Source organism: Protopterus annectens, chromosome 9.part0 (genome assembly GCF_019279795.1).
Source record: "Protopterus annectens isolate FY-2018-M chromosome 9.part0, PAN1.0, whole genome shotgun sequence".
NCBI classification, from domain to species: Eukaryota; Metazoa; Chordata; order Ceratodontiformes; family Protopteridae; genus Protopterus; species Protopterus annectens.
In genome coordinates, this window is record NC_056743.1 from 598,336,117 (window position 1) to 598,361,651 (window position 25,535).

The 25,535-nt window shown below is 38.6% G+C and overlaps 1 protein-coding gene across 1 annotated transcript in view; it reads left to right on the forward strand.

Annotated features, from left to right (window-relative positions):
* Window positions 1-25,535, forward strand: part of CDCA2 (cell division cycle associated 2) — a 1,716,206-nt gene that overhangs the window by 1,117,858 nt on the left and 572,813 nt on the right. The window contains exon 8 of the mRNA XM_044083154.1: window positions 21,155-21,361. Coding sequence (XP_043939089.1) covers window positions 21,155-21,361 — 207 coding nt within the window. The remainder of the gene's footprint in view (window positions 1-21,154; window positions 21,362-25,535) is intronic.

A 25,535-nucleotide genomic window follows, 5' to 3' on the forward strand; every position in this document is an offset into this window, starting at 1 on the left:
GGTAGCCCATGGCAACTTAAGTTAGAAGAATGTGAGTTATGTTGGCAATTCACACTTAATGTAAGTTCTTGGCCAGGGATTAATGATCAGATTTCTGTTAGCTGTCTTTTAAAACTAAAAGATTTAGGAAGATATTGCTACCTATGTATTAGGCAAATTTCCTCAGTATAACATTTACTATTTAACGATTGCTCTTAAATAAAACTATTATTGTTTGGCAAAAGAAAGTTTTACAGGTTGATGTATTCAGATATTCAGCCTGTGGTTTTTGTTTACTTCAATTTTTAACTTACTGACTATGTTAAATTAATTCACGATTTGTTAAGGGGATTAGGCTGTCTCACTATTTTAAGCTGATCACATGATTTTTAAAAAAAAATACCACCACCTTTTAGAATTGTATTTAAACAGTGCGTGTGTTTGGCTGACTTCATCTGAAGAAGTTTTGTTAAAATAAAACAAGTGCTAATATTACGTTTTAAGAGCTGGATTTGTCGGAATCTCTGTGGGCTTGTGTGTGTTTATCATTGCATTTGATGCCTAGCAGGTGCTCACCTAGTGGATTTCTGAGCCAGCCAAGCTCACACTGTCATAGTGCATTTGCAGTATTCAAATGAGTGGAAATTGGCATGCAGTGACTGAAAGCTTGGTGAAGCCACCAACAGTGCGTTAAATTAATGCTCCCAAAGGGAGAGGGCAAGTTACCCCTCAAGGTTGAGCAAGCTAGCCTAATCTCACCTATCTGGCTGTTGCTGAAAAACAGAGGGTTAATTGGGGTTCCCTGGCAGGAATGAATTGGGTCATGATGCTCTTACCTTACCTAAGAATTATTAGCTGCTGTTCTGCTGGAACAAATGGCCCGTTTAGGTGAAGCTGAAAGCCAACTGGGCAAGGTCTTGGGGACAAAGAAAAAACATGCTCACCCAGACAGTCTTCAGAGTCATAAGCATGAAATAGTGTGGTTACCGTGCAATGCATGCCTGTAGCAGTGCAACCACCTCTGAGACTGATTGGGAAGTAATGCTTTGATTGTGCTTCTCTTACTAATGCACATCAACAGGCAGCTACTTGATATGCCCTTGGGCAAGGAATTCCTGTAGAGACCTTCCTTTGAAATCTTTAGACAACAGGGGAGAAGTTGTATCACTAAATCGGACAACTCTTTCTTCTTTCAGTTATGAAGTGTAGTAGGAATTGCCTTAAAACATGTATTTATAGGGAGGAAGAAAAAGCTGAACACTATAAATAAAAACAGTGTGTATAGAAATAAACTGGTGTGGTGTGGCAACAGAGGATGAGGGATGCAGCAAAACAGGTGAATGGGATGAGGGTTCCCTCCTATTTTCTACATGGATTTACAGGACTCGTACGAATATTAATTGCCACATAGTGAAGAAACATGACAGTCAACTGGAACAAACTGAAAAGGTCACAACATAGAAAATTAGAAACCATGCTCTGTTTTAAATGACTTGAAAATATTAAAGAGCTCAGTGGGCAAAGAATAATTTGATTTTTTCGGACTCCAGGTTCACCACCAAAAGTTGGCAGGTGGCATGATAAAACATGTATATGAAGAAATGAAGTGAGGTAAAGTAGACATTTACTGTAACCTGTACCTTATGATTATATCTATGTAGTTATAGTTTGCAGTAATGTTATTGATAGGATTTTAATCGCATTATTAAACAATTTGTGGATCAGAGAGGACATATTAAGCCTAAATACATTGGCTTCCTTACAAAAGTATTAATCAAATATTTACCAAAAGTTCTTAAGTTTAATGGGTGCGCTTTCAGCAATTTAATAGTTAAATTGACTCACTATACTCACTATAGTTTTTGGGACTGGTAAGAAATATTTTAATTAACTTAACTTGAAACCTTTTGAAAGTAAGCTAGTACTTCAAGACTGAATTCTATGAAGTTTAATGACAAGATTGTTGACCATCTGGAGTGATGGGGCAACTACCTCTCCTTAGAGACTACTGGAAGGTAAGATTGTAGGCAAATGAGAAATTATATTAGTTTTGGGAATAAGAAGAGATTAAGAAATCAATGACTTCATGCTGATAACAGCAGAGTATTCTGATAGCCTCCTTTTGGCTTTTCCCGGTTTGGGGTTGTTATTGACTAGGATAAATGTGTAACTGAGTATAACAGAGAGAAATGGGTTAAATTCATACCTTTCAAATAGATGGAGGGAGTGACTGGGTGTAAAATTTATTTTGTTGATTTAGTCCCGCTAGGCGAACAGTATCTTGAGGGAAGATCCGTAGTATTCATATTAACTAGGGTAAATTTGGCCAGGGTACCAGGGAAATTCCCATATAATTTTTGTACAAGTGTCATGGGATCTTTTACATCTGCCTGAGTTACCACCGACTATGTCAAATGGAGACTGTGTATAATAATGTGTCTGAAGGATGGAACACTCAAGAACAGAGCAATGTCCTTGCTAACACTTGGTTAGTAAAGGAGGGTTTTTGCATTTTCCTTCCGTAATCCTTGCAACCTGCTAATATGCTGGCTTAGTTAATTTTATGTTCATGAAAACAGTTGATTTTATTGTTTGTGGACTCTGATACTACAGTGTTAAACTAGAATGTTACAGAAGTTTCCTTACCGCAGCTGCAGAAAATGTTGTACCGTGATGTGGGTCTATATTAGAACACCACAGGTTCAAAACTTCAAATGTTCTAATATCGAACCCTATTCAATGAAAGTTGAAAACATCGTACATACAGAACAGCGAATTTTTTCCTAGGGAAAAAAATTGCTGTTCCAAAACATACACACAACACAAGCACACCAAATAAACAACAATCCACACACATGCACCTAACCCTACACTAAACTATACATGCACCACTAACTATCCACTTACCTTAACCCAAACCCTAAGGTCTGTCAGTATTGCACATTCACCTCACCCGCACCCTAACTCACCTACCCTGCCCTAACCCTCATGTCCACACAATCGCACACTTACCTGACCCGCACCCTAACTAACCTAACCCGCGCTCAATTGCACACTTACCTGAACCTGACCTGTAACTTTCCACCACAGTGCTGAAAATACCGAAGCAACAGAAACAGACAAACAAATTATTTCCCTAGGTAAAATGTAGTTTTTCTGTAGCTTCATTATTTTCAGCGTTCGCTTAATACGAGTCAGTATTATAACATTTGAAGCTTTGAAACTTTGATGTTCTAATATAGACCCCAGTGATGTACCTTTAAATGGAAATTTGCACTTGAAGTTCATACTGTGCATGTTTGAGAGGATGTTTATTGCAGGAGAAGGTTGTTTTCTGGTTCTTGTTCACTATCAGCTTGTCCCAGGCCCTTACCTAATTTACCAGGTCTACCAGACTCACTTCTTTCTCCCCTGGGACTCGCTGATATTTCGGGCCAGTAGGGAGATGGATGCTCTTGGGACAGTGTCACTGTACATAACATGGATTATTAATGTAATGATCATTCCATCTAAAAGAATGAGATTTCTGTTTGAGGAGGATGACCACTTGGATGATGAGCAACAGTGTAGTGCATTGATAAAAGGCTGTTGATATTGGTGGGTTAGCTGATAAATGTGTTTCAAGCAAATAAAAGGATTATTTACTAAGCAATACGTCTGACATTATGCAGCAGATGCTCATGGCTGCTGTTTGGGGTAAAATGCTTTTTTGGTTCAAGTCTTCTAGATAATGTGTAATTAACTCCTGGACTAGTGCGAAGACATCGTGGTAAGTTTATTTTTTAATTTTAAAATTTTCTTATGTGTGAATCATCAGGAAGAAAGGCCTGGCAGTTTACATCTTTTGGCTAGTAAACTCCATGGGAGGTGGCAGCTGTTCTGCAGTTGCTGTTCACACAGTGCTGTAGGAGACTGATACAAGTCATAAGCAAGGATGGCTGGATGACATTTGAATAGCTGAGTTGTATTATTACCTTTGGACATGTTTGCATAGTTGATGCGGTAAAGATGTAGCCAGGACCAGTTTCAGATCCACTTATTTGGAGCGTACAACATGTACACCATTACCTTATTGCTTTGAAAAACATAGGCAGTCTTGACATGTTTGCCTGGTGTAAACATGCAATTACAAGTTTAAAACAGTGTTATGGAACAGAATTAGGTTCTGGCAGATTGAATTGTATGAATTTAAGAGAAGTTTAATATTTGAAATACAACTAAGTTTGAAAAAAAAACCAATTCAGATGAGTTGCAGACTAATTTGTATGATGGTGATGCAGCATTGCAGGGAAAAGTTGAAAGTGAAGCAAGTCATTGAAGTCTTGCTAGATAAAATGTATGATTTCATGCAGGAATCACTGAGCAATATTTTATTCACAGAATTATCAGCAAGCATTGACAGAATGCAGTAACAGAGAACACAATGAGTCCTTGTAAAGTTAAAAGGATGGAGGTTATTTTAAAATACGGAAAAAGTAATCAATGTTTCTTCGGTATTTCTTAAAAGTTAGACCAGAAAGTGAGTGAGGAGAGTGAATATGAGAGAGGGTGTGTGCACAAGGTTTATAATTGACCAGACTTTGGGTGGGACATAATTTCTTTCACAACATGGGAGCAATTTAGAGTGAATTTTAAGAAACTACAAAGGAGCAAAACACCAGTGACTTGTGGTATTTAATCAACTTTAAGAATACTCCATGAAGAGAATTTAATACCTGTTTGCTTAAGATTTATAACAGTGTATGGGAGATGATATATATGCCCCCATTTTTTCTGTGAGGAGGTAGTGGTGTCAGTTATTGAACGGGAGGGAGATGTATTCTAAGTTTGGCATCATATAGACCAATTTCTGTGTCAAGTCAATGTTATAAATCATGTCCGTAATTATCACTGTAGATTTGAAGAAGGAAGGCAAATATTTGATAACACTGAAGGTGGAGCTTGCAGGGCTTATGATGAGGTAGATACAGCTAACTAAATATTACTGGAAGTGAGTTTGGGTTGAAGAAAGCTTTTGTTAAAGGTGAGTGGTAGTATTTAATCCACATTCTAAAATTACCTTTGTTATGTAAAAAGCTTGTCAAGTTTATTTTAGGAATGTAGTATTTTCCTGGAAGAAAAATGTGTGCAGAAATGTCAATGCTATTTAAACTGCCAAGGTAAAAATGTTCTTAGCCCCCAGTTTTCTTTGCTTTTTTTAATTTAGAGCCCATAGCAGTGGTGAGGTGTTTGAATTTAGAATGCTATGTACTAGCACAGAAAGAAGTGGTTTATTTTAAGGCAATGTATTTGCTGGCTGCATAGTATGATACTGATGAATTTACTTCAGTTATTGAATGAATTTGGGATGTTCATGGGAGATCAGATAAAACAGGCAAACCCAAGCTTAGCTCATTACAGGCGTTAAAATATGACTAATGGCAAGCAAAGCACAATAAGTATTTAGGATGCAGCCTCTTAAGACCAGTGATGTGCTGATGATATTAGTGTTTTGTCAATGGAAAGGGACTGGTTTGGAAGTGGATCAGAAGACGCAGACATATTTTTCTTTTGTGAATGTATTTTTCAATCGTTCTCAGCAGATATCCCAATAAATACTTTGAAGGTATTTTCAAAATGGTGTAGGATTATGCATGCATATCCTGCAGTAAAAGTAAATGTTTTAGAGTCAAAGTTATGTTATGAAGCCATAAATTATAGTTAATGTCCGGGTTTTATGTGTGAATATGAGGCTAAGTGGAGAAAAGTAACAGGGCAGACTATTGATAATGTGGGTCTGTATCACATTGTCAAAATATCGAACGGCTACAATGTCAAAAATGCCGTTCAGCAAAAATGTTTTTTGTGAGATCGCGGTACAGTGAGGATCAGAAAATTTTCCCTTTCCTCACTGTAGTGTGATCTCGGAGTTGGTATATATAATTAGCGGGAGGTGTGGGGGGTGCAGCCCCCTACAAGAACAGTTTCGCTAAATTGCATTTTTGATATTAAAGCCGTTCGACATTATGACAATGCAATAATGTGACAGACGCGATAATGTAAGTTTGTCAGAAAGGATGATGCTTTATTCTTGGACAACATGGCTTTTATTTATTGGAGAGAGTAAAACTTCTCTTCAGTGGAGGTGGGTTTAAAAACTGGAAGAAGAGAATACAGTTGTGAACAGATAAGCGTTGTGACAGCTATGTGTTGCACCCCCCCCCCCCCGATTATTAGATTACATATCAAAAGTGAAAGGAGATTCTCCGTTATTTATAGGATTAGTCTGTTATGCAGGCAAAGCATAAAAGACCTTGCATATTAAGACAACAGACAGAGGTGGTATTGGAGCATTCTATTACAAATCGATGAGGTAACTTAGAAGTGGATTTGTCATTTGCTGAAGTAGGCCACTAAATCCAGGATGTTTAGAATTTTTGCATGGAAATGTTTACCGAAGTATTTTTAAAACTCAAATATTGAGAAGAAGATTTCTAACTGAAAAAACTCATTGCTGGAGATCTGAAGAAGAGAAGGTAGGTTCATGTGATCATGTTCAGGTTTGGATCAGTTTAAAAGAAATTAATAAATGATTTCCAGGAAAATTTTGTAAAAATGTGTTAGCTGGGTGTTAATGCTGTTAAGATGTGGTTAAATTTAATGTAAATTAGAATAGGTAATGTTTTCGTAGATAGTAATAGCCAGTCATGAAGAAATGGAAATTGAATCTTTGACAGTGGGTAAGGTTACAGAAATGATTTATAAGTTACACACTAAAGAGAGAATATGATATCCAAGTATCTCTTGGGCAAATTAGGTAGTAAGATTGTTGCCACAGAGAATAAGGATTGCTTTGGTAGTTAATGTAGTTGAAAAGATGAGCAAGTATTGAAACGATTGGTAAGGAATTGTCAGTTTTTCCAGCTTGACTGGATTAAGAAATGTTAGAGCTGCCATAGGATTAGAAGGTGCAACCTCGACATACAAACAAATGTACTTAAGCTTTCTTTTATATTACTAAGAAGACTTGTAGACCCATTTAATGTAGCTTGTTTAAAATGTTTTTAAATTGCGTATACTCAAATTTGTCTAACAGAAGACTAGAGAAACATTTTTGTTTACTTGCTTATTTGACCAGCTTACCTCTGATTTTAGATTCCTGGTTTTCCCCTGTGCCTCCTTTCTTCCCAGGGCCAATCTGTGGTGTCCCTTTGCTAGACAGGTCCCTTCCCTTCAGGTGAGGTGACCTCTGCAGCTGAAAGGTTATGATTCTCCCCTGTAATTATGACGAAGAACAGAGAAGCTGGGGCTATCATACTGTAGCCATGCTGGGAATTTTGTTTAAATCCTACTTTCCAGTGATTTGCAGGGTTGCTGTCACCCAGGAAGAAGTGCAGTGATTCCATGAGGGAAATGCCTCCATTTGTTAGCACATCCTTATTTGCACATTTACTGCAGTAATAACTCTTTCATGGTTGTGGCATCACCACTGGGGCTCATGAGAAGTGTGTCCATCACCCTACCCCACCCCCACTGCTCCCAACACCCTCTCCTCTGGAAGAAGTGAGCAAGCCAATGCCTTATTCTCCTTTCTCTCTGTTAGGTCCAAGAGGCCACCCATGTGTTGAGAACATCATTGAGAAGCTGTTTCCAACCAAGTGTTTCCCCATGCCAGGAAAAATTTGCTACTCCTGTTGTCCAGCAGATTGTTTCCAAATGGTTGGGCAATTACAGCATTTTCAGCTATGAATACAGCAAGAAAACATTGTTGACAACAGAGTACACTGTTAGAGCTGCAGCCTATTTCATGAATATCAGTTCAGGGTATTTGTGAGGTAACTAGCTGGACCTCTGCCCACCTTTTTTAGGCAGTGCAAACTGGACATAGTCCTAGAGCAGAAAAGTGCTTGTTACTGTATTTCCTTTATAGTATGCTCTGACTTCCATATTTACATTTCCTTTCCATCTCTCGTACTTTCTTATGAGTAACGAAAGCTACTGCAGAGTTTCTTTATGATGCGTATAGTGCAGTTGTGTGAATAACTCTTTATAACAATAGATGTCTGAGTAGGAGATCACTTTTGCAAATAAAGTTCCCACTCGGTTGCCTCCTAGCTGGTTTCATGATTCAGGTGGACCCCACGAGATCATCCTGAGATAGTCTCACACAGTACCAACCAAAGGCTGCTTTTTTTTTTTCCCCTTTTCTAACTTTTTCTTTTACTAACTAGGTTTTGAGGATCATACAAGTGGTGGTGTGACATTTGTCATTTGGTGGGTATAATGGGCTTTTCAAAGAACTGAGATTGGCTCTCTGCACTCCTGCTGAGGTTGCATTCACAAGCAATTGTGCGCCTAAAAGGACCGAAGGATGTTTTGAGCGTTTCTTAATGCTGTACATCAGTCCAGTGTTGACTGTGAAAGTACTTCATTCAGAGGGATGTCCAGTAAAACTGTTATGCTGGAAGTTAATCCAAGCGTTAAAAGTATACCGTAAAACAAAAAAAGGCGAACGCTGACACCACACTATGTAGCTTGAGAAACTGAAAACAATGAAGCAAACTCGTGCAAACCAGCAGGACTAAATAAAACCACTTTTAATAACAGTTGAGCGCTTTCACCTGTTACAATACAGGCTTCCTCAGAACAAAAAAAAACATTCTGAATTGCAGCTTTTAAATAGATGTTTTGGCTCCAAAAATTTTAAAGCAACATACTCCACTAAAACTTTCTGCATAAACAACAAACAAAAACATTCCAAAATGAATAGGTAACAGAAATAAACAATTATATTATAAATACATATGTATCCTATAAAATGTAATACACAAATTCCTCTGAAATTCATATTTGTTAAAAACATGTGTTTCTGTTAAAACACTGACTCAACTTATTAATAAACAATTTGACACTAACGTATTTTGTATAGCAGAGGTTTAATAGACAGTGATTCATTCAAACATGGGGGTGAGGCAGCATTTCTCTATAAGACAGCCAACTCTTATAGTCTCTCCCCCCCTAGGGTCTATTTGAATAAGGTCAATAATACTAAAAGTGAATTTGTGTTCAGAACCCTCTTGTTTTATGTGCTTATATAGGGCATTCTTCTCATCTCTCTTTCTAATAGAGTAAAAATGACCGCATATTCTTTTGTTCAGCTGTCTCTTGGTCTTCCCAATGTAGAAAGCGGGACAAGCTGAACATAATGCGATATATGACAAGTTTAGTAGTACAATAGTCTGCCTTGAATCTAATAGAAGTGTTGGTAGTGTTACTTAACCTAGTGCCTTGACTGTTAATAGCAAAGCACCAGTTGCATCTACCACACTTCTGTGTAGATTTAGAAGTGTTAGAAGTCAGAAACATCGTATTTTCTAACAACCTTTTCAAGTTCATACCCATTTTATTTACAAAGTGGGGGTTATCCCCTAAAATGTTGGATATAGAAGCATCCGCCATAATGATAAACCAACTTTTATTAACCAATTGCCTCATCTTATAACTACAAGGATCATATTCGATTACACAAGCCTTATTTAAATCACTACGACTAACTCTAGCAAGGGAAACAACATTATTACCTTGAGAATTTATTCCTAACAAAGGTGTGTACCTAGAACCCCAGCCTTGAATAACCTGCTTACTTACATTTTGCATCATACCAAGGTCATAACCTCTATCACTGAACATAGCCGTAATATACTCAACTTCAGCTATCATATCTATGTAGTCTGAAGTCATTCTAACTGCTCAAATCAACTGTCCCTTATAGATGTTCCTTAAAAGACGTTTTGGATGATTACTAGAATATTCAAGATAGTTAGAGAAAGTGGGTTTCCTGTATATTCTAGATTTAAACCCAAAATTAGCCGGAGAGACTAGGGTGTCAAGGTATGCCAGACCATCATGACTGAATGCGTGTGTAAATTTCAAATAAGAACTACTGGTGTTAATAAATTCTATAAATTCAGTCAATGTCTGTGTCACCATCCCATAATATATATATATCGTCAAGGTAGCGAGTATAATATTTGATGTGAAGATAGAAGTCACTGGTGAACACTACAGACTCCTCCCAGTCGAGCATGACCATATTAGCAAAAATGGGAGCACACGCAGCACCCATAGCTACACCCTTAGTTTGTTTAAAAATCTCTCCTTCAAAAAAGATGAAATTGTTGTCCAATACCATACTCATCATATCTGTAATCAACCATATCTTATCCCAGTCCAACCCTGCATATTTAGTAATACTACGATTAAATGCTTCTAACCCCTCACTTTTGGGGATGCAGGAGAAAAGGTCTATGACATCAATAGTTACATATAACAAATCTTTTTTATATAAATGTGTAGGAAAATAAGCTAAAAAAATACCAAGAATCCTTGGCGAGATGAAATACCTTTTCGTACACATGTTTCAAAGTATGGTCAATGACCACACCCAAAGGGAATGTTTTAGATCTGCTGCCGGACACAATTGGTCTAAAAGGCGGGTCAGACACATTCTTATGAACTTTGGGGATGCCAACTAGCTTGGCTAACACAGGAAATTCCACTTTGACAAAGTTTTAAGTATCCAAACTAATTCGTCTGTCTATAAGAAAGTCCTTGAGGTGACTGTCAATTTTTCTATAGGCTATATTAAGTTCATTGACAGATATGATCTCATAACTGTCAGTAGAATGTAAAATGTCATGAAGTTTAGAGGTATATGTAAGTTGATCAAAAAGAACTAAACCCCCACCCTTGTCAGATTTCATCACCCTTATTGATCTATTCTTTCTCAACATTTGTAGGGTGTCCTGTTCTTCTCTAGATAAATTGTTCCATTCTCCTAAACTTATTTTTGTTGTTAAGCTCATAAATCTGTTTAACAATACACTTTTCAAATAAACCAATCGTTGGATGGCATGGGGGTATAAAGGTACTTTTCTTTTTCAGGATTTTACAGTCATTATTAATGGGATTATTAAACATTACTGCTAAGTTTAATTTCCTAGTATACAATTTAACTTGACAAATATCAACCACATCAAATTTAGTAGTTGGTATGTATTTCAAGCCCTTGGAAAGTAAATTAAAATAAGACATATCGAGCTTAACATCTGTATAGTTAAAAATGTTAAAGCTCTTGTACCTGTAAGTCACACCATCTGTGGAAGAAATCTCACAGTACTTTGTGGTGTTATGTACGTCATGTTTAGTAGCAGTTTGCTGTGTAGTCTGCAAATCTACATTAGTAACTAACTCTAGAGTCATATTATTTATATTGGCTATTGTTGATGATAGGGTTTCTTCCAACCCCCCCCCCCCCCCATTTCCAATCCCTTCTTCTGTCTTGACCTCTGCCCTTGAAAAAATGGGAATTACTTTGAGCCTGAGAATTATATTCATAATCTGAAGGGACCTGCTGTCGATTGTATGAATTATCAACAGCTTTAAACTGTCCTTCTTTCCACTCATATATAGCCCCTCTCTCATACTGCTGAATATCCCTAGTAAGTTTAGAATTTTTCCTTTCTAGAGATTTTTTTATATTTAAATCAGCTGTAACAAATTGTTTATTATATAACCTTGCCCATTGTTCAAATAATAAATCACTGAAAATGTTTTCATTCAGTTTTTCTGTTTCATCCATTAGTCTAATTTCTCATCATTACATTTAATTAACAGCTTCATAAACTCAATGCCACATTTATCAAAAAACAAGTTAAATTCTTTTTTTGTGTTGTCATTCACATCTATGCCCATAGGAAATTTAAAAAATCTCAAGCCTTTAGGAATGACATTGATGTTCAAACACTTAGATAAATAAGCATTTTCTAACTTCAATGTATTAATAATATTCAGTTTTTTACCAAATAAATAAATCATGTCTTTAAGTGAACAGTTAGAAATAACAGGATCATTTTTTCCACTAAAAGCATCATTATCTAAAAAAACAATTAGTATTCATAAACATTTCAAATTTGTCAATTTTGTTAGAAGTTGAGTCAGTTTTTGAAAACGGCTCAGTACCTTTTCTTGCAGGTTCTCTGCCTGCTTGTGCATAAGTTTTATTAGGTAACTTCCTCTTAGGGATGGCCCCTGTCCGTTTGCCATCCTCCTGTACATCTATTAAAGAGAAGACAAATGTGTAGTCAAAAAAAACAATTCTACTACTGTTGTTTAATTCAACACTATTTTTAAGTTCATTATGTCCTTGCTCCAAAGGCAAATCAATACAGTTAGAGAGTGTACAACCCACTCCCTGTCCATTAGGAATGCAAGTGGAGTTAAATGATAAAGGTGGGGAAACACAAGGTTCTCTCCCCACTACAGTACCTGAAGCATTAGTTTTCTCTGCTTGGGCGTTTAAAGATGAAATCTCAGGAACTGCAGATACTACTTTGGCTTCCTGCTGCTGCCCAATGAAGTTTAAAAGCAAAGCAGTAAGCTTGCTCACTTCTGCTTTCAAGTCCCACACTTCTGTTTGTAGTTGCTGCAAAGAAGTCAGCTCAGTATTATTGGGTGTGGCACATCCAGCTTCTCCATCAGCTTCCATAGTAAGACACAACAAGATAATCCAAGCGTTAAAAGTACACCATAAAACAAGCAAAAAGGCGAACGCTGACACCACACTATGTAGCTTGAGAAACTGAAAACAATGAAGCAAACTCGTGCAAACCGGCAGGACTAAATAAATAAATAAATCGATGTCTGTGCTGTGACTGAAACCTGGTTCAAGGCTCCTGAGAGCACCCCAGCACTAGCAGGTTTCACCTCATATCATGCGTTCCGGCCCCAAAATCCGGACAACACCAAGAAAGGAGGGGGGGTGTCCATATTCATAAAGGACACCCACACCTCAAGGTTGGTGGCAACGCACGATGCATCAGAGACCATCCAGGTGCAATTAACCATAGGCAAGACTGCTCTGCAATTTGTAGCATGTTACAGGCCACCCTCTCAAACTCAGGAACCTCACATGGCCTTCCTGAAAACAATGGAGGGGATAAATGTATCTCCAAACACTATCATACTAGGTGACTTCAGCTACCCTAATATAGACTGGGAACACTACTCAAGCCCAAACACTCTAGCCCAAAGGTTCCTGGAGTTCATAAACTCAAATGCCATGGAACAACTAGTCACCATCCCCACAAGAGGAGAAAACATACTTTATCTCATCACGAACATGGGATCACAATGTTCAACACCGGAAGTATACCCCTCACTGGTGAGATCAGATCATAAACTAATCTCGCTGGAGGTCCTCATCCCGCCCCCACCTTAAATAAAAAAGACCACAGTGAAAAACTTCTCAAAAGCCGACTTCACACTTCTAAAAACTAGTGTGGTCTCCTTTAAGGCCCCTGAGCCAGTGGTAAACATTACTCAAACCGCTGAATCACTTACAAATGCCTTCTACCAGCACCTACAGGACTGCATGGATCAGGCAATCCCAAACAAAACTAAGACTCTCTGTACCAAAGGCAAGCATCCAGTCTGGTGGACCCCAGCCATAAACAAGCTCTACAACAAAAGGAGGAAGCTACTACAAGATAGAGCAAAATCCCTGAAAGGTAAGACACCTTTGATCATTATAAGTAAAAAAACTAAGAGCTCTCATAAAATCATCCAAGGCAAATTTTGAGAGAAAAATCGCAAAGGACTCAAAAGACAATCATAAGGCCTTCTTTAGCTATGTTAGAAACCTAGGAGGAAACTCCCAGATATGCTCAGAATTGGTTCAAAATGATGTGAAGATTACTGAACCTACACACATTGCCAACATACTGGCTGACAGGTTCAGTGCAAACTTCTCCCCCCCCTCAAAAGGAGAGATATCTATACCAGAGGATTGTAGCCCCCCAAACATCTCCAACGCCCAGGTGAAAACTGCTCTCTCCAAAGCAAAAAACACAGCATCCATGGGACCGGATGGTGTCCCCGGCTGTGTGCTCCATGAACTCAATGAGGAATTAAACCCGCAGTTAGGACAGCTGTTTAATCTTAGCCTCACCTCAGGATACACACCCAAGGAGTGGCGCATGGCGACTGTGGTCCCACTTCACAAGGGCGGTGCCTCCACCGACCCTGGAAATTACCGTCCCATTAGCTTGACAAGCCTTATCTGCAAAGCCATGGAGAGGATCATAATGGAACTCATAAATAAAGACATAGGGAACTTGCAGACTTTGGATCCAACCCAGTTTGGCTTTGTCAAAGGCAGATCATGCCTTTTAAACTTGGTTGACTTTTTCGAGACAGTCACCAAGGCCATTGATGAGGGAAAGGCAGTCCATACAGCCTACCTTGACCTGGCAAAGGCCTTCGACACAATACCCCACTCAGGTATCATCGAAAAACTCATCAGCTTGAATGTAAACCCATACATCACAAGATGGGTTGCAAACTGGCTAAGTGACAGGACCCACAGGGTCAGAGTTGCTGGAGCCATGTTAGACTCAAAGCCTGTCACAAGTGGTGTCCCACAGGGCTCAGTCCTGGGTCCACTCTTGTTCGGCATCTACTTTTCTGAAGTACAAGCAAACACAGGAGGGTTATGGCTGACAAAGTTTGCAGATGACTGCAAACTGGGCGCCATAGTCGATAACACATCTGACACAGATATCCTTCAGAAGGGCCTCACAGAAACGGATAACTGGTGCCAGAGCCATGGCCTAAAGTTAAATGCCAAGAAATGCATAGTCATACCCTTCGGGAAAAACAAGGTTACCCCTAGCTACCATATAGGTGGCAATCCACTGAGCACAGAAGAAGTCATCAGGGATCTGGGGACCCAGGTTGACAGTAGACTTTCGTTTGACACTCATGTTGCTAAAGTAGTTAGGAAAACCTTCTACATTGCCGACCTGATCATGAAGGGATTCACATCTAGATCAAGGGAGGTCATCGTCCCCCTGTACTCATCACTCATTAGACCTATGATTGAGTACAATGCCCCATTCGGAATGTATCTGACCCGACACCTGCAGCAGCTGGAAAGGCCCCAAAAGTTCCTCACCAAAAGGATAAAGGGTCTCAAAAATATGTCTTATGCTGCCCGACTGAAAGAACTCCAGCTCTATTCAGTTTCATACCGCTTGCTCAGAGGTGACCTGTGCCTGACATATAAGGCCATGTCAAACCCTGATTTGATGAATATGCTTCACCTCAAAAAATCTAGATCCCTCAGAACCACAAGGGCGGGAGACTTAAACCTTGACACGGTTATTAATAGAACATGCTGGAGGGAAAGATTCATCACCCAGAGACTCCCTATGCTGTGGAACAAAATCCCGGTACATGTGAGGCAGAGCACCTCGCTGGCCTTGTTCAAGAGGAATCTTGACCAATGGATGGGGGATCGCAGATATACCCCAGGGATTACTTCAGTGTCACTGCTTGACAGAGGCACAGCAAAATAATAGGCATAGTTTTATTCAAACTAAAGGGGTGGCGAAAGCCAAATAACTATGGGCTAGGCTTATAAATGCCCTTGGGCAGATAGCCTAGTATGAACCTATGAACCTATGAAATCTCTATTAGAAAGAGAGATGAGAAGAATGCCCTATATAAGCACATAAAACAAGAGGGTTCTGAACACAAATTCACTTTTAGTATTATTGACCTTTTTCAAATAGACCCTAGGGGGGGAGACTATAAGAGTTGGCTGTCTTATAGAGAAATGTGGTGGCAAATTTTTACTGATGCTGCCTCACCCCCAGGTTTGAATGAATCACTGTCTATTAAACCTCTGCTATACAAAATACGCTAGTGTCAAATTGTTTATTAATAAGTTGAGTCAGTGTTTTAACAGAAACGCATGTTTTTAACAAATATGAATTTCAGAGGAATTTGTGTATTACATTTTATAGGATACATATGTATTTATAATATAATTGTTTATTTCTGTTACCTATTCATTTTGGAATGTTTTTGTTTATTGTTTATGCAGAAAGTTTTAGTGGAGCATGTTGCTTTAAAATTTTTGGAGCCAAAACATCTATTTAAGGGCTGCAATTCAGAATGGTTTTTGTTCTGAGGAAGCCTGTATTGTAACAGGTGAAAGCGCTCAACTGTTATTAAAAGTGGTTTTATTTAGTCCTGCTGGTTTGCACGAGTTTGCTTCATTGTTTTCAGTTTCTCAAGCTACATAGTGTGGTGTCAGCGTTCGCCTTTTTGCTTGTTTTATGGTGTACTTTTAACGCTTGGATTATCTTGTTGTGTCTTACTATGGAAGCTGATGGAGAAGCTGGATGTGCCACACCCAATAATACTGAGCTGACTTCTTTGCAGCAACTACAAACAGAAGTGTGGGACTTGAAAGCAGAAGTGAGCAAGCTTACTGCTTTGCTTTTAAACTTCATTGGGCAGCAGTTCATGAAATTTCATCTTTAAATGCCCGAGCAGAGAAAACTAATGTTTCAGGTACTGTAGTGGGGAGAGAACCTTGTGTTTCCCCACCTTTATCATTTAACTCCACTTGCATTCCTAATGGACAGGGAGTGGGTCGTACACTCTAACTGTATTGATTTGCCTTTGGAGCAAGGACATAATGAACTTAAAAATAGTGTTGTATTAGTGTTAATCAAGTTAAATTGTATACTAGGAAATTAAACTTGGCAGTAATGTTTAATAATCCCATTAATGTTACTGGCTCTAATAATGACTGTAAAATCCTGAAAAAGAAAAGTACCTTTATACCCCCATGCCATCCAACGATTGGTTTATTTGAAAAGTGTATTGTTAAGCAGATTTATGAGCTTAACAACAAAGATAAGTTTAGGAGAATGGAACATAATTTATCTAGAGAAGAACAGGACACCCTACAAATGTTGAGGAAGAATAGATCAATAAGGGTGATGAAACCTGACAAGGGTGGGGGTTTAGTTCTTTTTGATCAACTTACATATACCTCTAAACTTCATGACATTTTACATTCTACTGACAGTTATGAGATCATATCTGGCAATGAACTTAATATAGCCTATAGAAAAATTGACTGTCACCTCGAGGACTTTCTTATAGACAGACAAATTAGTTTGGATACTTACAACTTTGTCAAAGTTGAATTTCCTGTGTTAGCCAAGCTAGTTGGCATCCCCAAAGTTCATAAGAATGTGTCTGACCCGCCTTTTAGACCAATTGTGTCTGGCAGCAGATCTAAAACATTCCCTTTGGGTGTGGTCATTGACCATACTTTGAAACATATGTACGAAAAGGTATTTCATCTTGCCAAGGATTCTTGGTATTTTTTAGCTTATTTTCCTACACATTTATATAAAAAAGATTTGTTATACATAACTATTGATGTCATAGACCTTTTCTCCTGCATCCCCAAAAGTGAGGGGTTAGAAGCATTTAATTGTAGTATTACTAAATATGCAGGGTGGGATTGGGATAATATATGGTTGATTACAGATATGATGAGTATGGTATTGGACAACAATTTCATCTTTTTTGAATGAGAGATTTTTAAACAAACTAAGGGTGTAGCTATGGGTGCTGCGTGTGCTCCCATTTTTGCTAATATGGTCATGCTCGACTGGGAGGAGTCTGTAGTGTTCACCACTGACTTCTATCTTCACATCAAATATTATACTCGCTACCTTGACGATATATATATATTATGGGATGGTGACACTGAGACATTGACTGAATTTATAGAATTTATTAACACCAGTAGTTCTTATTTGAAATTTACACACGCATTCAGTCATGATGGTCTGGAATACCTTGACACCCTCGTCTCTCCGGCTAATTTTGGGTTTAAATCTAGAATATACAGGAAACCCACTTTCTCTAACAACTATCTTGAATATTCTAGTAATCATCCAAAAAGTCTTTTAAGGAACATCTATAAGGGACAGTTGATTAGAGCAGTTAGAATGACTTCAGACTACATAGATATGATAGCTGAAGTTGAGTATATTACGGCTATGTTCAGTGATAGAGGTTATGACCTTGGTATGATGCAAAATTTAAGTAAGCAGGTTATTCAAGGCTGGGGTTCTAGGTACACACATTTGTTAGGAATAAATTCTCAAGGTAATGTTTCCCTCGCTAGAGTTAGTTGTAGTGATTTAAATAAGGCTTGTGTAATCGAATATGGTCCTTGTAGTTATAAGATGAGGCAATTGGTTAATAAAAGTTGGTTTATCATTATGGCAGATGCTTCTATATCCAACATTTTAGGGGATAAACCCCACTTTGTAAATAAAATGGGTATGAACTTGAAAAGGTTGTTAGAAAATACGATGTTTCTGACTTCTAACACTTCTAAATCTACACAGAAGTGTGGTAGATGCAACTGGTGCTTTGCTATTAACAACAGTCAAGGCACTAGGTTAAGTAACACTACCAACACTTCTATTAGATTCAAGGCATGCTATTGTACTACTAAACTCGTCATATATATCACATTATGTTCAGCTTGTCCCGCTTTCTACATTGGGAAGACCGAGAGACAGCTGAACAAAAGAATATGCGGTCATTTTTACTCTCTTAGAAAGAGAGATGAGAAGAATGCCCTATATAAGCACATAAAACAAGAGGGTTCTGAACACAAATTCACTTTTAGTATTATTGACCTTATTCAAATAGACCCTGGGGGGGGGAGACTATAAGAGTTGGCTGTCTTGTAGAGAAATGTGGTGGCAAATTTTTACTGATGCTGCCTCACCCCCAGGTTTGAATGAATCACTGTCTATTAAACCTCTGCTATACAAAATACGCTAGTGTCAAATTGTTTATTAATAAGTTGAGTCAGTGTTTTAACAGAAACACATGTTTTTAACAAATATGAATTTCAGAGGAATTTGTGTATTACATTTTATAGGATACATATGTATTTATAATATAATTGTTTATTTCTGTTACCTATTCATTTTGGAATGTTTTTGTTTGTTGTTTATGCAGAAAGTTTTAGTGGAGTATGTTTTAAAATTTTTGGAGCCAAAACATCTATTTAAGGCCTGCAATTCAGAATGGTTTTTTGTTCGGAGGAAGCCTGTATTGTAAAAGGTGAAAGCGCTCAACTGTTATTAAAAGTGGTTTTATTTAGTCCTGGTTTGCACGAGTTTGCTTCATTGTTTTCAGTTTCTCAAGCTACATAGTGTGGTGTCAGCGTTTGCCTTTTTGCTTGTTTTATTATGCTGGAAGTTGAAAACTAACTTTGACAAAAATCTCTGAGTAAGGAGTACATATTCGGATTGACTTAAAATACATAGCTAATAAAGAATCCATCAAGAAGGATCTTCTCATACATCAGCTGATACTGTACGAAATGTCTGGTACTTATGAATGTTTATCCAAAAATTGCTCATGGGGTTTTGTGAACAAAATCAAATCTTGAGGGTTTTTTCATATTACTGAGAAAGTCTTGAAAGTATGGTAGCCCTTTAATAATTAATAAGTTTGCAAAACAATAGATGGCATCATATTTAGGATAGGCAGGTATTGAAAATGAGCTCCAGTACCAAATCCAGATTTTAAGATGTATATAGTTTCATGCCAGGAAAGAGCACTACAGATGCAATATTTGCTCTGAGAGTGTTGGAGAAATACAGAGAAGGTCAGAAGGAGTTGCATTGTGTCTTTGTGGACTTAGAGAAAGCATATGATGGGGTGCCTAGAGAGGAGTTGTGGTATTGTATGAGGAAGTCGGAAATGGCAGAGAAATATTTGAGTGGTACAGGATATGTACGAGGGTAGTGTGACATTGGTGAGGACTGCGGTGGGAGTGACAGATAAGTTTAGGGTGGGGGTGGGATTACATCAAGGGTCAGCTCTGAGCCATTTCTTATTTGCAGTGGTGATGGACAGGTTGACAGATGAGATCAGACAGGAGGCCCCGTGGACTTTGATGTTTGCAGGTGACAGAGAGTAGGGACCAGGTTGAGAAGACCCTGGAGAGGTGGAGATATGCTTTAGAGAGGAGAGGAATGAAGGTCAGCAGGGCTAAAATAGAATGTGTGTGTGTAAATGTGAGGGAGGATGAAGGAATGGTGAGTATGCAGGGAGTTGAGTTGGTAAAGGTGGATGAGTTTAAGTACTTGGGATCAACAGTTCAGGGTAATGGTGAGTGTGGAAGAGAGGTGAATAAGAGAGTACAGGCAGGGTGGAATGGGTGGAGAAGAGTGTCAGGAGTGATTTGTGACAGACTAGTACCAGTAAGAGTGAAAGGGAGGGTCTACAAGAGGGTAGCGGCATTGACGAAAAGGCAGGAGTCAGAGCTGGATGTGGCAGAGTTAAAGATGTTAAGATTTGCACTGGGTGTGAGTAGGATGGACAGGATTAGGAATCAGTATATTAGAGAGTCAGCTCAGGTTGGACAGTTTGGAGACAAAGCAAGAAAGGCGAGATTGCGTTGGTTTGGACATGTGCTGAGGAGGGATGCTGGGTATATTGGGAAAAGGATGCTAAAGATTGAGCTGCCAGGTAAGAGGAAAAGAGGAAGGTCTAACGTAAGGTTTATGGATGTGGTGAGAGAGAACATGCAGGCAGTTGATGTGAAAGAGCATGATGCAGAGGACAGAAAGAAATGGAAACAGATGATCCGCTGTGGTAATCCCTAATGGGAACAGCTGAAAGAAGAAGATGATTGCTAAAATTTTTGTACCTTGAACTTGTATCAGAATAAACACAGAAATACTGAAAAGACCGTGATGATTTGGTGCCAATACCAAAAAGTATATTTGATGATAGGTTAGGTTACATTGCATAGAGTTAGATTATTTTAAGCTGAAATGCAGGCATTTATCTTCAGTTGGTAGTTAAAGAACATCATTAGACTTGCTTTCTGGGTAATGGCTCTTTAACTGCCTAACTGCTGGATGTGACCACAGTATTGTGACTGCATTTATTTGTTGCATGTGAAAGATCATTATAAGACTTAACCTGCTTTAACTGAACTAATTAATGCCTGGTTTATAAGAAGGGTGAAATGAAGCATGCATTATATATTAGGTAGAGGTGTCCATTTCTGGTTTGTAACCTTAAAAGTTATAGCTTGGCTACAGATGTAATTTTGATGTGTCTGACTTCATTTTTTTAACAGCTTTAATTGTGGACTGACAGGAATTGCTTTCCTATACTGAATATCTGCATTGCAAAAAGATGAAAACTGTAAGCTTTAGAAATTAGTAGTCGTCTAAGTAGCATCACTTCAAATACAGCAGTGTCATAATTATTTTCACTCTTCCAGATTTAGTTGAAACACCATCATCAGCTCCTCAGAGTTCAGACAGTGTTCGTGGTCCAACAGCAGACTACCCCTCTCTTCCAGACTTTAAATCTCCCAACATGGCCGAGTCATCTGATGATTTTCTGGGAACAAAATGCGTCTCCTCTCAGAAGCCACATTTTGATGTGCGTGAAACACCTGCTGTGGAGACTGCAGGTGCTTCTGATGGTAAGTGAACGATGCATATTTTTGGGCATGACTAAAAGTAAGAAATGATTAATCAGTCTGTCTAACATAGAGGATTAATACTATGAGTTGTTAATGAGCTGCTTCCTGTAGTCCTCCATTTGATTCCCTCAGCCTTCATCTTCCTACTGTGTAATAAGGAGTGAGTCACTTAACAGACAGTGCTATGTAGCAGTTGGGCTACTTTCCTCATTGGTGGTCTGGACTGCATGCCTAATAACTACATAAGAAACCTTTGCACTGTGTTCTGTTTTTACATGTTATCTAATAACAATCACAGTAGCTGTTGTATGCCAGTACTTTGTATTACTAAGCAAGTAACTTCAGCAGGTAATAGTTTTAATAGGCTATTGGAGATCTTAACTTTGGTCCCATGAGTTTGATTTGTAAGTACTTTAGGCAAATCTAACATGTTTGTAACTACATGCATCTTAGTATTCAAGCATTGTACACTGTGTATATCTTTACCTTTAGTTGCTAGGACTGACTTGACCACACCCCCTTTTCTTCATATTAGTTCACTTTATGCCATCATTGCACACTTGTATGCAGTCGCATGTGTGGTTTTGCTCTGTACCTTCCATCCATTTATTTCCTTTCTGTTAGATAAATCTCAACAGTTGAGATTACTTCATCTATGTTTTTAAAACTTAATCTTATCTATGTATTTTTTGCATTTGCATGGTCATAAGTGAACTTAACTATTTTGTTTGACATGATTCTTAGTTTGCAGTCCTTGAGCAAGAGTGGCCTCTGCTGAATCCTGTATAAGTACTCATGTGAGAAACGGACTTTTGTGGGTTCATCTGTTAAGTCTACCTCCTGTGTCTTAAATTGCCAAACATTGATGTCCAGTGGTAGGCCTTTAGTAAGGCAAACACAAGGAACGCGTGTCTTTCCAAGGAATTATTAAAGCTGAAAGTGGATCCCCCCATGCAAGGAGCAGAGAAGTTGGAGGGTCATTCAGCTGTTGCTTTCACCTCTTTATGCATCATGTAGGTTGCTGGACTACAAGGGCCACTTTTCATTCCCAACCTGTTTATTTGCTGAGAAAGTCCAAGTGGGACAAGATGCCTATTTTCAGTGGAGGCCCTAGCAAAAAACCTTGACGGAGAAATGTGTAGAAAGTGTTACAGACGTAATTAGAAAATGGCAGTATAGTTTTGGATTATTCATACAGTGACAGGTTTCAGAGATATATGCTTTCAAATGATGCACAACATAATTAGAATTATAAAGTAAAGCATTATACAGTCTTTATGGCATCCAGAGCTTTCTTGGGTCTGACTTTTTAACTAAGTGACTTACCATCCTATAATAGGCAGAATTAAGAGTGGGAGATAATTTATTAATAAAGTGACACTAAAATTTTAATTTGGGATGTCCTGCTCTAGAAAAGTATTGATTTTGTTTTGCTTTTTTAAGTTTTTTTTTTTCAGAAAATTTTCTGGAATATAATATGTGAACGTTATAAGTTCAACATTGTACACCACATAGGTGTTTGGTTAATTAATGTATGCAGAGTATTTAAACAGTTGTTACAGAGCTCCAAAAAATAAATTTAGATTTGAGGATGGAGTAGGCAGGGAAGTAAGGGGTTCTTTTATTTTGGTGAAGGAGATGAATTAGGTGGTATAGAGGACTGATAGAGGAGATGGGAGAGAGAACTTTAACCTAGTTAAGGCTTGTCTAAGTTTTAAAATCAAAGCCCCAGTTATAAATGCAAAATGTGTTGTGTAAGTACAGGAAGTCATCCAGAGTGAGTAAAATGTAGTACTAGCATTGGATGGTATTATGTAAATATAAAAAAAAATTAAACTGGTACTCTGCCTTTAGAATTGGGTTGACTCTGGGAAGTAACTGGACCTAAATGACTTTAGGTGAGTAAGGGCCATATGTTTGCTTTTGAATCGAGTATCTAGAACACTTTATCAAAGTAAAAGGTACCGATGGTAGAAGGGCTGCTAAGGTTAGCAAGAAGTGAGTTCCCCAGTTTGGACTAAAGATCAAGGAAGAACTTTGGGAGTGCATTCCTAGTGAGTAGAATGGATACGGCAAGAAAGGATGTTGAACAGAAAGCTGTGGTTGTTGGACGGAGGTTAAGAAGCAATTTCTTGACAATATCTGAGAGTCACTAGTTTAAAGACCTAGCATGCTGATCTAATAGTAGGAACCCTTCTTAGTTTTACAGTGGGTTCATCCTTTTTTTTCCCATACTATTTCATTACTTTTTTTTGTCTGAAAACATGCATTCTGGGTTGCCTCTGCCTTGAGCCATTATATGTTGACAGTGCCACATTTGGAAACCACATTTTTTTTCTGGTACTCAAAAACGTCCATACTCCATCTTGCCTTTCATTTCTGAAAAGTTCTCGTGTTCCAAAAAAACTTCTTTTTTTTTGTAGTGGCCATATTGTCAGTTGAGACCCACACCAGCATCACTTGTTATGCCAGGAAGCGCACAGTATTGAACACTGCAATGCCCGTTATTCAACCTGGCCACCCTTAACTTCAGAAAGAAACCCCTGGCATATGCTGTAATGTCAGAATAGCAGTGGTTGATAGCTCCTCATTTGGGGATTAAGAGGAGAGTTATTTATCCCTCTGAGGTGTCTACTGGTCCATCATCAGACACAAGATGAAGGGCAGACTTCTATCAAGCTTCCTAGATGCAAATCCTTTACAAAAAACTGCCTTCTAGCACTCCTGTGAAGAGCTCATCCTTAAATAGCAAGAGTTGAATTCCCAAGTGTTACTCTCTAACTGATGACAAGAAGCCCAAAGGATGCAAGCCCCTCATTTTTTCCTTGTGGATTGAGTCCTGGATTGTATTATCCATACCTTTTTTCAATCCGTGCATCCTCTTGCTAGCTTGATCCCTGGAGCAACTTCTTGCTTTTCCATATGTCATGCTGAGGGCTGTATTCTTCCTAGGTTTCCATTCTTCAGGGTTCAGTAATCCAGGTAGAGGAGGGTCCTTTGTGGCTTCTTCCCTGAGGTCTGGGCTGAGGGACTGTGTTTTTATACCATCTACTACTGGCTTCCAGCTGATTCTCTGTAACTGACTGTTTTATTGTTATGGACACAGGCTACAATTGTTCTTGTGCATGGTAACCTTCTCTGGTGGTTGTGGTGGTTATGATGGAAGAGCTGTGGTTACCCATGCTGTACAAACCCTTTCAGGAAAATGGTGTCCTTAGACCAGCCTTCTCATTAGAGTATAAATGATCTTTTTGAAGAGGAAGCGGTCAGCTCCTTCACTGTGCAGACTCTATAGGCACCACTTCCCACTTTGAATTTTCCTAGGCATAGCCAACTTTCCTCCCCCAAAAGAAGTTTCTACTTTGCTGGCCAAGGAGCATCCTCTGATATTACTTCATTATAGGCATGGTTATACCAGCAAAGTTGCCATAGACTACCAGCTGCAGAAAACAGGAGTCATGGTCCTGCTGCACTCATGGGCTGTCCTTGGGAATGAGGTAGTTCTTTTTCTTGGAGTCTGAATGAGGATTCAGCAGTTTATTATGGATATGGTCAGAGATAGTGATATCTTGGTGGTGTTTGGTCCTCCCCCAGAAAAGTCTTCAGACACCAAGTTTTCTGTGCAAAACTTTTGACGCATCTCAGACTGTTTCTCAAAGGAATGATAGAATTTGTCCCTTCTCTGGAACAAGGCCAGGAGTAGTTCACCCTCGTTATTCCATATTGGTTGGAATGTTCTTATATTATCCTATACTTAATTAATTCATATGATGCTTCAGATTCTAAATGGTGATTTTTTTCGGGGGGGGGGGGGCGGGAGTAATTTCCCCCACTGACACAGAACTCTTCAGTGGTGATGTTTGGTGTGGCAGATTTTATTTTGTAAAAAGTATATCACTGTCTGGTTACACACACCTGCTTGAACAAATGATTTCTTGTGGTGTATCTGAAGCGGTCCCTTCAAGGATTGCAGTCCCTGGAGAGCCCCTGTAAAGTGTAGTCATCCCAGAGTCCATCTTATAGGGTTGTCTCTGTTAATATAGTCAGCCACTCACCAGTGCTGGTACTTCCTACAGGTGATGAAGGCCCAGAAAAGCCGTACATTTGGCAGCCTCTGTGGGGACACAGCAGTAGTATTTGATGCCACACACTCCTTAATTCCTATGTTTTTTAG